This window comes from Podarcis liolepis, assembly GCF_965112155.1.
Source record: "Podarcis liolepis genome assembly, chromosome: 9".
In the NCBI taxonomy this organism is placed as follows: domain Eukaryota; kingdom Metazoa; phylum Chordata; class Lepidosauria; order Squamata; family Lacertidae; genus Podarcis; species Podarcis liolepis.
Window position 1 is genome coordinate 12921149 of NC_139564.1, and position 14011 is coordinate 12935159.

General features: G+C 45.2%; 1 protein-coding gene across 2 annotated transcripts in view; it reads left to right on the forward strand.

The window, feature by feature from the left end:
• Positions 1 to 14011, forward strand: part of BMP3 (bone morphogenetic protein 3) — a 36451-nt gene that overhangs the window by 8645 nt on the left and 13795 nt on the right. For both annotated transcript variants that reach the window (XM_083458848.1, XM_083458849.1), the window contains exon 2: positions 12258 to 13168. In XM_083458848.1, coding sequence (XP_083314974.1) covers positions 12258 to 13168 — 911 coding nt within the window. The remainder of the gene's footprint in view (positions 1 to 12257; positions 13169 to 14011) is intronic.

The window sequence follows — 14011 nt, forward strand, 5'->3', positions numbered from 1 at the left end:
GTATTTATTGTTCTAAACCTAAAATGTCTTTGGAAAGGAGCCCATCTTTGCGGTCTTTTAGCTTGTATTTACTCTGTTTCTTGACTGTGGGTGGCAAAAGTCCTATAAATACACAGTTTGCTCACCCTTTTCCTCCTCCCCCCTGATCCTTTTGCAGTTCAAGTGCCAAAGAAATAAATTTGAAGTGGCTATAAGTTTTTTTTGACACTTTTATAAGTATTTATGCAAAATATTTAACCAGTTAGGTGTTATCTTTCCTGTCCCTTAGGATGTGACAGCTCATTTGTACGGTTATTAATGGCAGAGAACTACATTTTCTGTGAAACCTTAGATCGTATAAAGGTGGGGAGTACTCTCATTTCCCTCACTAGGTTCCATACTTGGCTGAAAATGGAGTGGAAATTGGATATTTTGTTTCCATTTGTAGGTATTTCATATTGAAATTTATCTGCAACACACACTGGATGCTAGCTGGAATTTGCACAGAAAAAAACCCGTGCCTGTCTCCATCTTCACCTTTCGGTTCGTAAGCAAAAATGCACACAAATTATTTGGTCACGCTGAGCCGTTGAAGCCAATCGAGGATTTTGGCATTGCCTTCCACGGCGTGTAGGTGGCCCCCATTTCCACTGGTCTTTGGTAGCAATCTTGACTCATCAGTGAATTCATTTCTCAGGGGATTAATGGGTTTTTGTTCACCTCCTCCACTAAAAGGTTCCATGGGAATCTGTTCTTACCTGTTTTAACAGCTGGTTTGTCCATTCTGAGGAATAAGATAAGAAGAGTATTTGCTGGATCAGGCCAAAGACACCTCTAGTCCATCTTGTTCTCACAGTGGCCAACCCAATGCCTCTATGGCCAGCCTTCTTAATACAACAATACTTTCCCCATGTGAGTCCCAGGAACTGCCATTCAGATGCACACTGCCTGATGCTGGAACTATTATAGAGCCATCCTAGCTAGTAGCCACTGGTAGCTGAGCCCTAAAAAAAAAATTAGTCCAATCCCCTTTTAATGCTGTTGCGGTCACCCCCACATCTTCCGGCAATGAATCCCATTAGTTTAATTCTTCACTGCATCAAGCAGTAATTCCTTTTGTTCTGTCTTGGGTTTTCCAACATTCAGGTTCAGTCCTAGTATTTTGGCAGAGGGATAAAAACTTCTGTCTCCACACCGTGGGTATTTTTATGGAGTGGTAAACTGATGTAGCAGAATTCTGGACTGTCGCATATCAGACTGCAAGTGTGTGTGTGTGTGCACATCTACCCACACACCATGTTTTTCCTATACTTCAAAGTGAGTTCTTTGAATGCCCTTAATTAGCAGTGCATTTGAAGAAGGTTGCTCTGAGCCATGAGTAGGCAAACTAAGGCCCAGGGACTGGATGCGGCCCAATCGCCTTATAAATCCAGCCTGTGGATGGTCCAGGAATCAGCGTGTTTTTACATGAGTAGAATGTGTCTTTTTATTTAAAATGCATCTCCGGATTATTTGTGGGTCATAGGAATTCGTTCATAACCCCCCCCCCAAACAAAATAGTCCAGCCCCCCACAAGGTCTGAGGGACAGTGGACTGGCCCCCTGCTGAAAAAGTTTGCTGACCCCTGATGAGCCTTTCTTAGTATGTACAAGGTGTGTTTTGCACTTTGGGAGCCTGCAAAAACACCCCCTCCTTCACTTTCACACACCTGTAGCCTGTAAATGAATTCTACCAAACTTGTTCTGTGTTGTGGTGTAGAACAGCCTTCACCAACTTGGGGCATAGCTGTCAACGTTTCCCCTTTTTAAAGGGAAATTCCCTTATTCCGAATAGGATTCCTCTCAAGAAAAAGGGAAAGTTGACAGCTATGACTTGGGGCCCTCCAGAAGTTGTTGGACTACAACTCCCATCAGCCATAGCCACGTCGTGCTGATGGGAGTTGTAGTCCAAAAACTTCCGGGGGGCACCAGGTTGGCAAAGGCTGATGTAGGAAGACCCTTGTTCATAAATTTCACTTATTATTTTTTTCCACATGATGATTTGTTCCTCCCCCTCCTCGAAACCCCCAATTCTTGTGATTCTATAGGGCAAATGCAATGTGGATACTTTTCTATGTTAGGTTCATTCTCATTAAAGATTTTGGGCCAGCTGTAGAAAATGGGTGTCTCATAAGGGGAAAGGCATCTCTTTGCAGGACAGCTTATCTAACAATTAAAACAAATAAAAAAGCCATCTGGTAGGAATCTTTGCATGACTCCCCCTGCCATTAGTCCCTTAGACTTCAGTATTGCGAGAATGTCTGAATAAGCGATTTGGAGATCACAGCCTCTAGGTGATGAATTGTGTGTCTACCTGAATATCAGCAAAAGTCAGTCATGGTGGGGCAAGGAGTTCATCTTGAAAGAACTTAGGGAAGATCCAATCATAAATGAAAACATACATTGTATTAATTACGTTGTTTCGATACAATGTTCAGAAACAGCCAAGAAGGGAACTATTATTTATGGTTGTCTTTGGCACTGAACAACACTTCACCCCCACTCCCCGCGTGAACTGACACTGGGCATAAATTCTCCACTGAGAAGGCACAGTTAAAAGGACCTCCTCACATATTCCGTGTACACCTAAAAATGCAAAGTGTGTGAATGCTGCAAGCAGGTGTGTGGCAACAGACGCATCACACAGGTGTTATCAAAGAGCCAGGATTAGCTGCATATCCCTGCCGGGTGTGCAGGTGAAAGCTGTTTTCTCCAAGGCTCCTGGTGGAATATAATTACTGCACTTTAAAAACCTGTTGCTGAGGATATTTCGCACTGGTTTCAGCCTTTGTCTTAGCCGTGTGTATGTAGATATATAATCCTTGTATGCGAACTGGCTTTGAGATGCTGGGTTATATCCAACTATATTCTGCTCAGACTTGACCCACTGACATAAGTAAGCAGCACCAGATTTAGGGTGGTGCAGGCGGTTCTGCCCTGCATGGGGCACCGAGCCAATGGGGAGCAAAAGCGAGATGATCCATGATTGAGAAGAGCCATTTGGTGGCACCAAGTTTCGGCCTTGCTCAGGGCGCCATATTACCAAAGATTACCAAAGCCTGCCTCTGAAGAAAGCCATGTCCTCTAATTTCCGTGGGTCTTTTCTGTGCATGACTCAGTAATTGAATATAGACCTATCAGTAGAAAAGTGCTTTATATGTGAAGTGTTCCTTGGATGCATCAGAGTGGGTAGTACCGTATTTTTCGCCCTGTAGGACGCACTTTTCCCCCTCCAAAAATGAAGGGGAAATCTGGGTGCGTCCTATGGGGCGAATGCAGGCTTTTGCTGAAGCTTGGAGAGCGAGAGGGGTCGATGCGCACTGACCCCTCTCGCTCTCCAGGCTTCAGGAACACATCCGCAGCCTAGGCAGCTCTACGGGAGGTCCGGCAGGGATGTCTAGGCTGCGGATAGCAGCCTGCTGCCCAGCGCGAGGGGCGCCCTGAAGCAGAGCGTCCCCGCGCCGGGCAGACATCCGCAGCGTGGGGAGCCTTGCAGGAGTTCCCCGCAAGGCTCCCCACGCTGCAGATAGCAGCCTGCCGCCCAGCGCGAGGGGCGCCCTGAAGCAGAGCGCCCCCCGCGCCAGGCAGACATCCGCAGCGTGGGGAGCCTTGCAGGAGTTCCCCGCAAGGCTCCCCACGCTGCGGATAGCAGCCTGCCACCCGGCGGGTGGGGCGCCCTGAAGCAGAGCGCCCCCACGCCGTGCAGACGTGCAGGAGTTCCCCGCAAGGCTCCCCACGCTGCGGATAGCAGCCTGCCGCCCCGCAGGGGGGGGCGCCCTGATGCAGAGCGCCCCTCGCGCGGGGCAGACATTGGCCAGCCCCACAAGCTCGGGGGACAGCAGGGATGCGCAGCGCCGCCATCCCGCTGTTCCTCGACCTGGTATTGTTTCCCCGACCTGCTTTTGGGGGGAAAATAAAGGGGGGGAAATTTTACTTTATTCCCCCCCCCAAAAAAAAACTAGGTGCGTCCCATGGGACGGAGCGTCCTATGGGACGAAAAATATGGTAATTGCAGCATCAGGACCTTTTCTAATTGTTTTCAAGAGAATGTGGAAGGGCAGGGGGATAGTAAACAAAAAGAATGGCATGGGAGGAAGGTGGACTCTGGTAAACAAAAAGAAAAGAGGTTGTACCATGTTGCAGTTTTATCTTAACGGTGGATCTCAGGTCTTAAAATGTTGAAGGCAACTCAGGTTTAGAATGTCCTTTGTCAGTTTTGATCAGTCCAACATCATAATCTGCTTTAAATTCTTGAGAAACCATCGTCCTTACTACCTGGCCGCCCTTAAATGTGCAGTGATCTAAGACTTCCCCACCAAAACCAATTTATTTCAAATTGAATTTTGCAGTGTGGATAAAAATAGAAGTTTTAGCTCGAATGCCTCTCCCACCTTGTCGCTGCCTGAACTTTCTACACTTGAAATTCTTCAGCGGAGTGCAAAACTGAAATAAGCTACCAACCCAAACTGTTCCCAGTGTGCTATCTCCCTCTCCCCAAATGAATCCCACAAGCGAATATCTGCGTCAGTGGTAGGACCTTTCCTGGAATATGTGAATTCATTGGAAATAGCACATTTCTGGCCCCCTTCACTTCTTCTATGGTTATTTTTTATATATAAAAACTTTAAACTAGACTTGCAAAATGCCGGTCCTTCAAATAGAGGACTGTCCCTTGTAAAATAGGACACAGGGCCACCTTAGAGGCAGCTACCTCATGAAAGGGCAGTAAATTGCTAGTTATTTAATTGAATTATGCAGCAAATATCATTGTTTTGTTTTGTTTTACTGCTAGGAAGAGGTGTTTGTGTGGGTTTCAGCCTCAAGTGCCAAAATAACTTGACCCAGCCCTGAGTACTGTGTATCTTGACTCTGTGGTGGTGATGTTAGTCACCAGGCAGCAAAATGTCTTGGGGTTGCCTTGGCCAGTGTGGGGTAAGCAAGAGGAAGAGAAGATTTTTTTTTAGGAGGAGCAAAGTTCTCAGCAAAGTGTAAAGGTCCACCCTTTTTATATGAAATAGCATATTTTGAGAATGTTTGCTGTGGTTACATTAATTACACGCCTTATAATTACTGACTTATGCAAATGATAAGTCAGTAATTATAAGCTGAGACCCTACCTGCCTGCAGACTGTCTCGCCAGAGTGGTGCATGCTCTAGTTATCTCTCGCTTGGACTACTGCAATGTGCTCTATGTGGGGCTACCTTTGAAGGTGATCTGGAAACTAAAACTAATCCAGAATGCGGCAGCTGGACTGGTGACTGGGAGTGGCCGCCAAGACCTCATAACACCAGTCTTGAAAGACCTACGCTGCCTCCCAGTACTTTTCCGAGCACAATTCAAAGTGTTGGTGCTGACTTTTAAAGCCCTAAACGGCCTCGGTCCAGTATATCTGAAGGAGCATCTCCACCCCCATCATTCTGCCCGGACACTGAGATCCAGCGCTGAGGGCTTTCTGGCAGTTTCCTCGCTGCGAAAAGCCAAGTTACAGGGAACCAGGCAGAGGGCCTTCTCGGTAGTGGCACCCACCCTGTGGAACACCCTCCCATCAGATGTCAAGGAAATAAACAACCATCTGACTTTTAGAAGACATCTGAAGGCAGCCCTGTTTAGGGAAGCTTTTAATGTTTCATAGACTATTGTATTTTAATATTCTATTGGAAGCCGCCCAGAGTGGCTGGGGAAACCCAGCAAGATGGGTGGGGTATTACTATTATTATTATTATTATTATTATTATTATTATTATTATTATTATTATTTTACTTTATCCGTTAAGTAAATTTATGTTGCACCTTTCCTCCAAAAAAGCCCAAGGTGGAATACATAGTTCTCCCCCCACTTCCATTTTATCCTCCCAGCAACCCTGTGAGGTAGGCCAGCCTGAGAGATAGGGACTGGCCCAATGCTGACTTGATCCATGCTGACTTTATTTCTCCTTTGGGAGCAACGGCAGAATACACAGTGAATACACAAACAAGGGATGTGGGTGGCACTGTGGGTTAAACCACAGAGCCTAGGACTTGCCAATCAGAAGGTTGGCGGTTCGAAATCCCGTGACGGGGTGAGCTCCCATTGCTCGGTCCCTGCTCCTGCCAACCTAGCAGTTCGAAAGCACTTCAAAGTGCAAGTAGATAAATAGGTACCGCTTTGGCGGGAAGGTAAACAGCATTTCCGTGCGCTACTCTGGTTCACCAGAAGTGGCTTAGTCATGCTGGCCACATGACCCGGAAGCTGTATTCTGGCTCCCTCGGCCAATAAAGCGAGATGAGCGCCGCAACCCCAGAGTCGGCCACGACTGGACCTAATGGTCAGGGGTCCCTTTACCTTTACCTTTTACACAAACAAATGTACAAATCCAAATATGATCCATATGCCACTTTACATCAGGCTAAATTTACAGGTGCAATCCAAGCAAAGTTAAACATTTGCTTTCCGTGAAAAAAAAAAGCACCTGCTTAACTGTGTTCCATTGAAATCAATGTGGATTAAAAGTGGTTCACTTTGGCTAAGATTGCACTTTATGGGTCAGATTCTGCTACATGAGTCCCACTGGCAGAAACCTGCACAAGGATTTTCTGTTAGCACAGTGGGGCTTTCCCCCTCTCTCCTCCCCTGTGTGCCCACTGGCCCCTCCCAAATTGGCATTTTTTGCAGTGGGCAGGCAAGAGAACCCCTAGAATAGCACATGGGGGAATAGAGGGGGACTGTTCCCAGTGTATGGACTTATTCCCTAATAGGTGTGTTTAGGACTGCAGACTTAAAGAAGGCAGAACAGAGACCAAACAGTTATATTTAATGAACACTGTTAATTTGACTTCATCAACACTCAAAAAAACCCCGCAAAACCCAAAACCCTAGATCTCTGAAAAATCATTTCAGGTATTACACCTGTCCTTGAGCCAATTACAACCATATGGTTTCCTACTTCTTTTTTTCAAGCTGTTCTTTTTCTTAGTTCAGTTTGAAACACCAGTCTAAAATAACACAGGAAATGAAGTATAGTGAACCTTACTAAGAAGCACAAAACACTATTGGGTTGGGAAGAGAAAAAGGAGGATTTCTTTTTCTTTCTTTCTTTCTTTCTTTCTTTCTTTCTTTCTTTCTTTCTTTCTTTCTTTCTTTCGCAGTGGGAAGAGGGCAATGAAAACAGAATTTCCTTCACCATTCTTTCAGCTGCGCTTGCTTCAACGAAGTTTGGGCACCCTGTCAATGCATAAATAAAAATTGTGTCACCCCATTTCATAAACAAATTTACTGAATATACATAAGGTACTTTTGTTATTTTTATAAAGGAGGTTTACTGGGGAAGTGAAAACAAAGCAAACGTAGAGCAGAATTGGAAGGAGTTACTAAGCAAGGCTTGAAAGGGGGGGAAAGGGGGGGGACCATTTGCAGACTTGCGCTTTCTACTTCTCAGTTCCACCTCAGAGCGCACTACTGGCGACCGAGTTATAAAGCCACAAAAAGAAGGTTTAATAATGGAAGTGCTGGTGCATTCTTAAGTATATGGGGCCAGCATGCTGCTTTAATATCTAATTTAAAGTAGGGCTAATGATGACTATATAACTAAGCAGCCCTCATTATTGCATCCCTTTTCACCCATGGGATAGATTTGGCAATCCATAAAAATGTCAGTATATCCTCTGTAAAGGTAAACATGCCACATGCTAGTGGACTTGTTCTAGCCCCCAGAAACATGTGGTAGTGATAGCAGCAGAGAACAAGAGCCCTCTCCCCTCCTAAAGTTTCCAGCAATTGGTATTCAGAAGCGTTACTTGCCTCCAACAGTCAGGGGGCAGAGTGTGGCCATCATAGACAGCGGCCATTGATAGCCTTGTTCCTGCATGAATTTGTCTAATCCTCTTTTAAAGACGTCTAAGTTGATGGCCATCTCTGCTTCCTTTTGGGGGGAGGGGTCAATTCACTGGTGTAGCATGGGAGGATGCCAAGGGGTATTGCCCCAAGCACACGGACCAGAATTGGTGTTGGTTTGGGGTGAGATTGTGCCGATTTCCAGGGCAAGATCTAATGTGATTTCTGCAAGATCTTGCTGGGACTCGGTGCAATCTCACCCCATATCAATACCACTTCTCTGCCAGTGGCGGAGGCAGCAGGGCAGGCAAGGTTGCCCATGCAGTCACCGTCTCAGGGGCTTCTGCCATCTGAGGCAACAGCCTCACACCGCTTAATGGCTGCACCGGCTCTGTGCTTCATTGCAGTCTGAATATTAATTAAAAAGCAACAGCAATCATATTGAAGTGCATTTATATTATGCCTTTGTGGGGAAGCCTTGCCTTGCAAAATAATATCCAGCAGAATATTAATTAACCTCCCTTCTTAGTGCTTTGGCAAAGAGGAATCAGGATTATGCAAACATCTTCAGCTAGATGCACACTTTGGGCCACTTTTGCTTGCTCCAGATGCTGCCCAGATAGCAGGTTTGCAGAACGCAAATGACAGAAATGTTATTTGCAAGGGAAAACAGATATTGGCCCAGTTTTCATGAAGCACTAAGCCAAACCATGGCTTACCGCAGATGAGCAAAACCATGCAGGCAAGGAGATTCCACCAGCTTTTGCTGCCATACTAAGTAAGCCATGGTTTGGCTCAGTGTGTCGTCCAGACCCAGACTCAGGTTTTGTGGGCTGCAGGTTCCCAACCCACCACAACGTACCATATAAAGAACTCTCCAGTGATCTTAACTATGCAGGTGTAAGTTCTTGACGCAGGTTATTCAGTGCCTGGAACAATAGCTCTTGGGAGAGTGTCAGTCTATACATGACGATCTGCAGAATTCAGTGGCAAAGGTTTCTTTGGACAGCACCATGTAGCAAGCAACTGAGCCCCTTCCCTGCATGCAGAAAACTAATGTATCAGGGTGAAGGCTTTAGCTGTATCGCTCTTTTTCTGTGTGCTTGGAACTTCTTAATTTTTTTTAGTGGGGCATCGTTGCATCATGCACTTTCCATAAGGGCGTACACTGTTCAGAAGAAGCCTTGTCACTGGGCCCTGCTGCCTGCCTAAATGGAGGCAAAGTGTGAGGGTGTTTCTGCTTCCCTACAGAAGTGCAAGGAGCTTTTAGGGAATAATAATAATAATAATAATAATAATAATAATAATAATAATAATAATAATTTATTATTTATACTTTGCCCACCTGGATGAGTTTCCCCAGCCACTATGGGTGGCTCCCAATCGAGTGTTAAAAACAATACAGCATTAAATATTAAAAGCTTCCCTAAACAGGGCTGCCTTCAGATGTCTTTTAAAAATAAGATAGCTGCTTATTTCCTTGACATCTGATGGGAGGGCGTTCGACAGGGCGGGTGCCACTACCGAGAAGGCCCTCTGACTGGTTCTACAGTGTCGCTAGTGAGTGGACTGGGAACCAGTCCATCAATTCCCTGTCTGCTCCTCTTCCCTCACGCATCCTGTTCTCCCCCTCTCTTAATTAATGCAAGCTGCTTTGGGAGACAATAATGGTCTGGAAAGCAGAATAGAGTAATAGGTAATTTACCTGTTGAATGTACCTGTTACACTGTTTCCTAATGCTTCCTGATCACACACTCTTTCATTGCAACTGCAACTCCAGTGTCATGCATCAATAATGTTTAACTATTGTGGTTTGGAAACAATTGCACTGCCTCAGCCTGCCCCATCCTGAAGTGTTACTTTCTCAGTGCAGAGTTGGGTCAGCAGAAGCTTCCCCCTCCACGAGCAGAAGCAGACCCATTACTGCCTATCATGGGGCTGGATATATATTCTGTGTGTATTCCCACAAACCATATGTGAAGCACATGTGAAATTGGCAATCAGGCGTGTGGGGGTGGGGGAAGGGTACAAAGCAGCCCTTCTGCGAAAATCTGTCCGCATCCATCCATCACTCCATCATCACCTTGACACGTTTGACTCATAGTTAAGCAAAATCAGCCCTGTGCCAACGCGGAGACTGATTCAGCCATGTGAAAGTGCCCAAAATGGCAGGAGGAGGAAATGGCAGCGATGGAGTAAGGAACACGCTTGCGATAAGTTATTTGCTTTTAACTTACTGCTGCAAATAAAAATCTAAAGAAATCCGATATCCAGGATAATCCTACAGCCATGTTGATTCTTCCAATATGGTTCTGGCCGCTAAAGGTACTTAGAAGTTTTGTTGCAATCCATCAGCATAAATTTTGTTAATTAAAACAAAAAAATAATAATTATGTGCTTGATCTACTGCATCCTGAAGACCCAAGGCAGGTGTGTGTGTGTGTATGTGTGTGTGTGTGCGTGTGCATGCGCAAATTTTCCAGTTAAAAACAGTCAAGATCCAGTAAAGCAAAAAAACATTACATTTTCCTGGCTTTAAAATCATCCCGAAACAATACCTTCCCCCAGGAACCTGTGGCCCTTCAGATGTTGCTGGACTACAACTCCCATCATTCCTGATCATTGGCCATGTTGGCTGAGGCTGATGGGAGTTGTAGTCCAACAACAGATGGGGCGGTATCACTTTGGCTACCTTTGTCACTGCTGCTGCAACGTAGCACCTCCATCTTTTTCTATTTTTACCAGGGCCATGCTAACCAAACAAAGAGGTTGTAACTGAATGAAAAATGCAGCTCTGGGCCCTGTTTTTGAAATCAAGGGATGCTTTGCAAAGAAGAAGCAATCCCACCCCATGCCCCAGTCTTAAATGGTAACTTGGGATGTTAAATCCCATTAGATGAGACTGACAAGCAAGTGTACCTGGTTTGCTGCTTTGGCCTGGAACTTGTCAGTTGTGTGATCACTGCTAATGCGGGGCTGAAAGCAGAGGAGAGTTATTTTTAATCCAGTTTGTTTTCCAGTTTGTGCAGGCACTACATTAGAGCTACAAATATGGGAAATGTAAAAAAAAGCAATTTGAGCATCGCTTGTGAGAGCAGCCTTCGTCTTGTGGTTTGGCTTCTGGGTCGTGCTTTCTACTTGGGCCGCTGTCCATGATTTAAAAGATGATGATTAGCAAACTACGTATCTGCTGCATGAAAAAATTATTCCCCCCCCCCCTTCTCTTCCAGAGTTATAGGCATGTGTTCCTTTCTGCCTTTTCTAAATCAAAGCCAATGTAACATCACAGCATCTGTGGTGACAGCATCCAAGAACCAGCTTGCAGGAGTTTCCCTAACAGTTGCTTGCTGAAAATGCAGGAAAACAGTGACATCTATTGATGAAGAGCAGCAAGTGTTTAAAACATTGCAAAACCTGCTTTGGGTATCTTCAGTGGAATGGCTTTTAAACTAGAATGTGACCCTCTTGTTTGAGTTTCACTTCATCATTTTCCCACAACGTGCTCTGAACAGAACTGGAGAAAACAATTCCGTCTTCTTGCCTTTTCCATCTGGTTTAAATTCTACATGGAGTTGAGCAATTGTCACGGCACCAATGATGCAAATGGCTTTTAGGTAGAGAAGACCATTTTGCTACTAACCTACACCTGAAGTAGGCTAAAATCCTAAAATGGTGAGATCACTGACCAAGCTATCTAGGGACGAGAGTCTTCACTCTGTGCTTTTTTGATCGTCTGTATGGGCTCACCAATTTTATAAGAAGGTTTAAAAAGTTGTTATAGGTCGCAGAGCACTAAGCTTGCTTCCAGATGGCACTCTGCAGCTGTTTAAATGATTGGAACTCCAAAATGGAAGCAAGACGCACCAGCTAGAATAGCAGTTTTATTCTCAGCTAAGATTGCAGACTTTACAATTTGCCTTTATAATTCTGAGCATTGGGGGGGGGGGGTGTGTCCCGGCAGCCTTTTCTTTTTCGTTCCAAGAAAGTAGCAAAGCAAAATCTGGTGTGTCCTTCCCATCTCATCCCCATCTTATCTTATCAATTATCTTATCTTTAAAAGACATCTGAAGGCATCCCTGTTTAGGGAAGTTTTTAATATTCAATGCTGTATTGTTTTAACACTCGATTGGGAGCCGCCCAGAGTGGCTGGGGAAACTCAGCCAGGTGGGCAAAGCATAAATAATTAATAATAATAATAATAATAATAATAATAATAATAATAATAATTGCTGATGAAAATGCATCCTTGCCAATTGATCAGCTGAAGTCCTGTTTTATCTATAGAATAAGATGCATCAGTTGAAGGAAATGAATGAATATCTGTTGCAATTAAAAATGAAATTTTGTGTTAAACTGACTTGTATGGTAGTCACAGGCAGATTACTTGACCTTTTCTATCCTCACACAAATGTTTTTTTCCTTCTCCTAGGGATCCCTGGCAACAAAGAAGTTCGGGTTTTTAACCTGACCTCCCTCACCAAGTCTGAAAACATCTTGTCTGCTCTGTTACATTACTACGTTGGGGATCTCCAGAACAATAGCAATAACTGCCCTCATATCAAGGGCTGCTCTCGCCACGGGCACAGGAAGCCCGACATGCAGATCTGCCTCTCGCTGTTGAGTTTTCCTCCGTCGGGAAACCAAACTCGGACCCTGGGGCATTACTCCATCAACGTCTCCACTGCTTTCCGGGACGTCCTTTCTTGGCAGTGGAAGAACATCACTCAAGTCTTGAGCAAGGCAAAGCAAAACAACGACCTGCTCATTGGAGTCAAAATGGCCACCGTCGGCCGGCACACCTGGAAGAACATGCACCCCAGCTACGAGCCGTACATTCTCGTTTACGCGAATGACTCTGCGATTTCGGAGCCTGAGAGTGTCGTCTCCAGCTTGCAAGGGCACTGGAGCCCGCTTCCGGCCAGCTTCCCCAAATTAGACAGCCATTTGAAACGCGGGCTGGGGGAACGGCGGCAAAAGCGCTCCACCAGCGTCTTGCTGCCTCTGCAGAACAATGAGCTCCCGGGGGCCGAGTACCAGTACAGTGAAGACGAAGGTTGGGAAGAGAGGAAGCACTACAAAACGCTGCAGCCCCGGCTGGCGGAGAGGGCAAAGAACAAGAAGAAGCAGAGAAAGAACAACCACCAGAAAAGCCAGACGCTGCAGTTCGATGAGCAGACCCTGAAAAAGGCAAGGAGGAAGCAGTGGAACGAGCCGAGATACTGCACACGGCGCTACCTCAAAGTGGATTTTGCAGATATTGGCTGGAGCGAATGGATTATTTCCCCTAAATCTTTTGATGCTTATTATTGCTCAGGTGAATGCCAGTTCCCGATTCCAAAGGTACAGTATTTCTCTCTCTCTCTATATATATAATTGTTTAGCCATTTAGTCATGTCCGACTCTTCATGATCCTATGGACCAGAGCACGCCAGGCCCTCCTGTCTTCCACTGCCTCCCGCAGTTTGGTCAAACTCATGCTGGGAGCTTTGAGAACACTGTCCAACCATCTCGTCCTCTGTCGTCCCCTTCTCCTTGTGCCCTCCATCTTTCCCAACATCAGGGTCTTTTCCAGGGAGTCTTCTCTTCTCATGAGGTGGCCAAAGTATTGGAGTCTCAGCTTCAGGATCTGTCCTTCCAGTGAGCACTCAGGGCTGTCTCTCTCTATATATATTTTAAATCTTGCTTTATCTCTACACAGTGCGGAAAAACGCAGCCCCATCCTTTTAACAAACTGCACGTGGCTTTCTTAAAAGTGTCAATAAAATCCAGCTTGATTGTTATTAAACCATAATATGCAGTGAGTGGGCTTTCTCTCTCTCTCTCTCTCTCTCTCTTCCTAATGGCTAAGTAAGAATCCAGAACTGATTTACACAAAGATATAAAAATAAAGTTACAGGGGAGAATTACAGCAGGCTTTTTTTTACAGAATTCAAATATGCTATAAATTGCTTATTGGGTAATAATAATGTGCGAACTCGTGACTGCCTGGTTAATCATCCCTAATATCCCCTGCATGCCCATTTCTTAAAAAATAATAAAATACAACCGTGTTTAGTGCTTTATAAAAGTTGCAGCCCATTTCTAAAACTCGGTGTGCTGGAAAATAAGTGCTTCGGTTGGGGAGCAGGATGCCCTAAGCCACGAGGTTCCACTAGGGTGGAGAAAAAAATCACGCCATTGGCA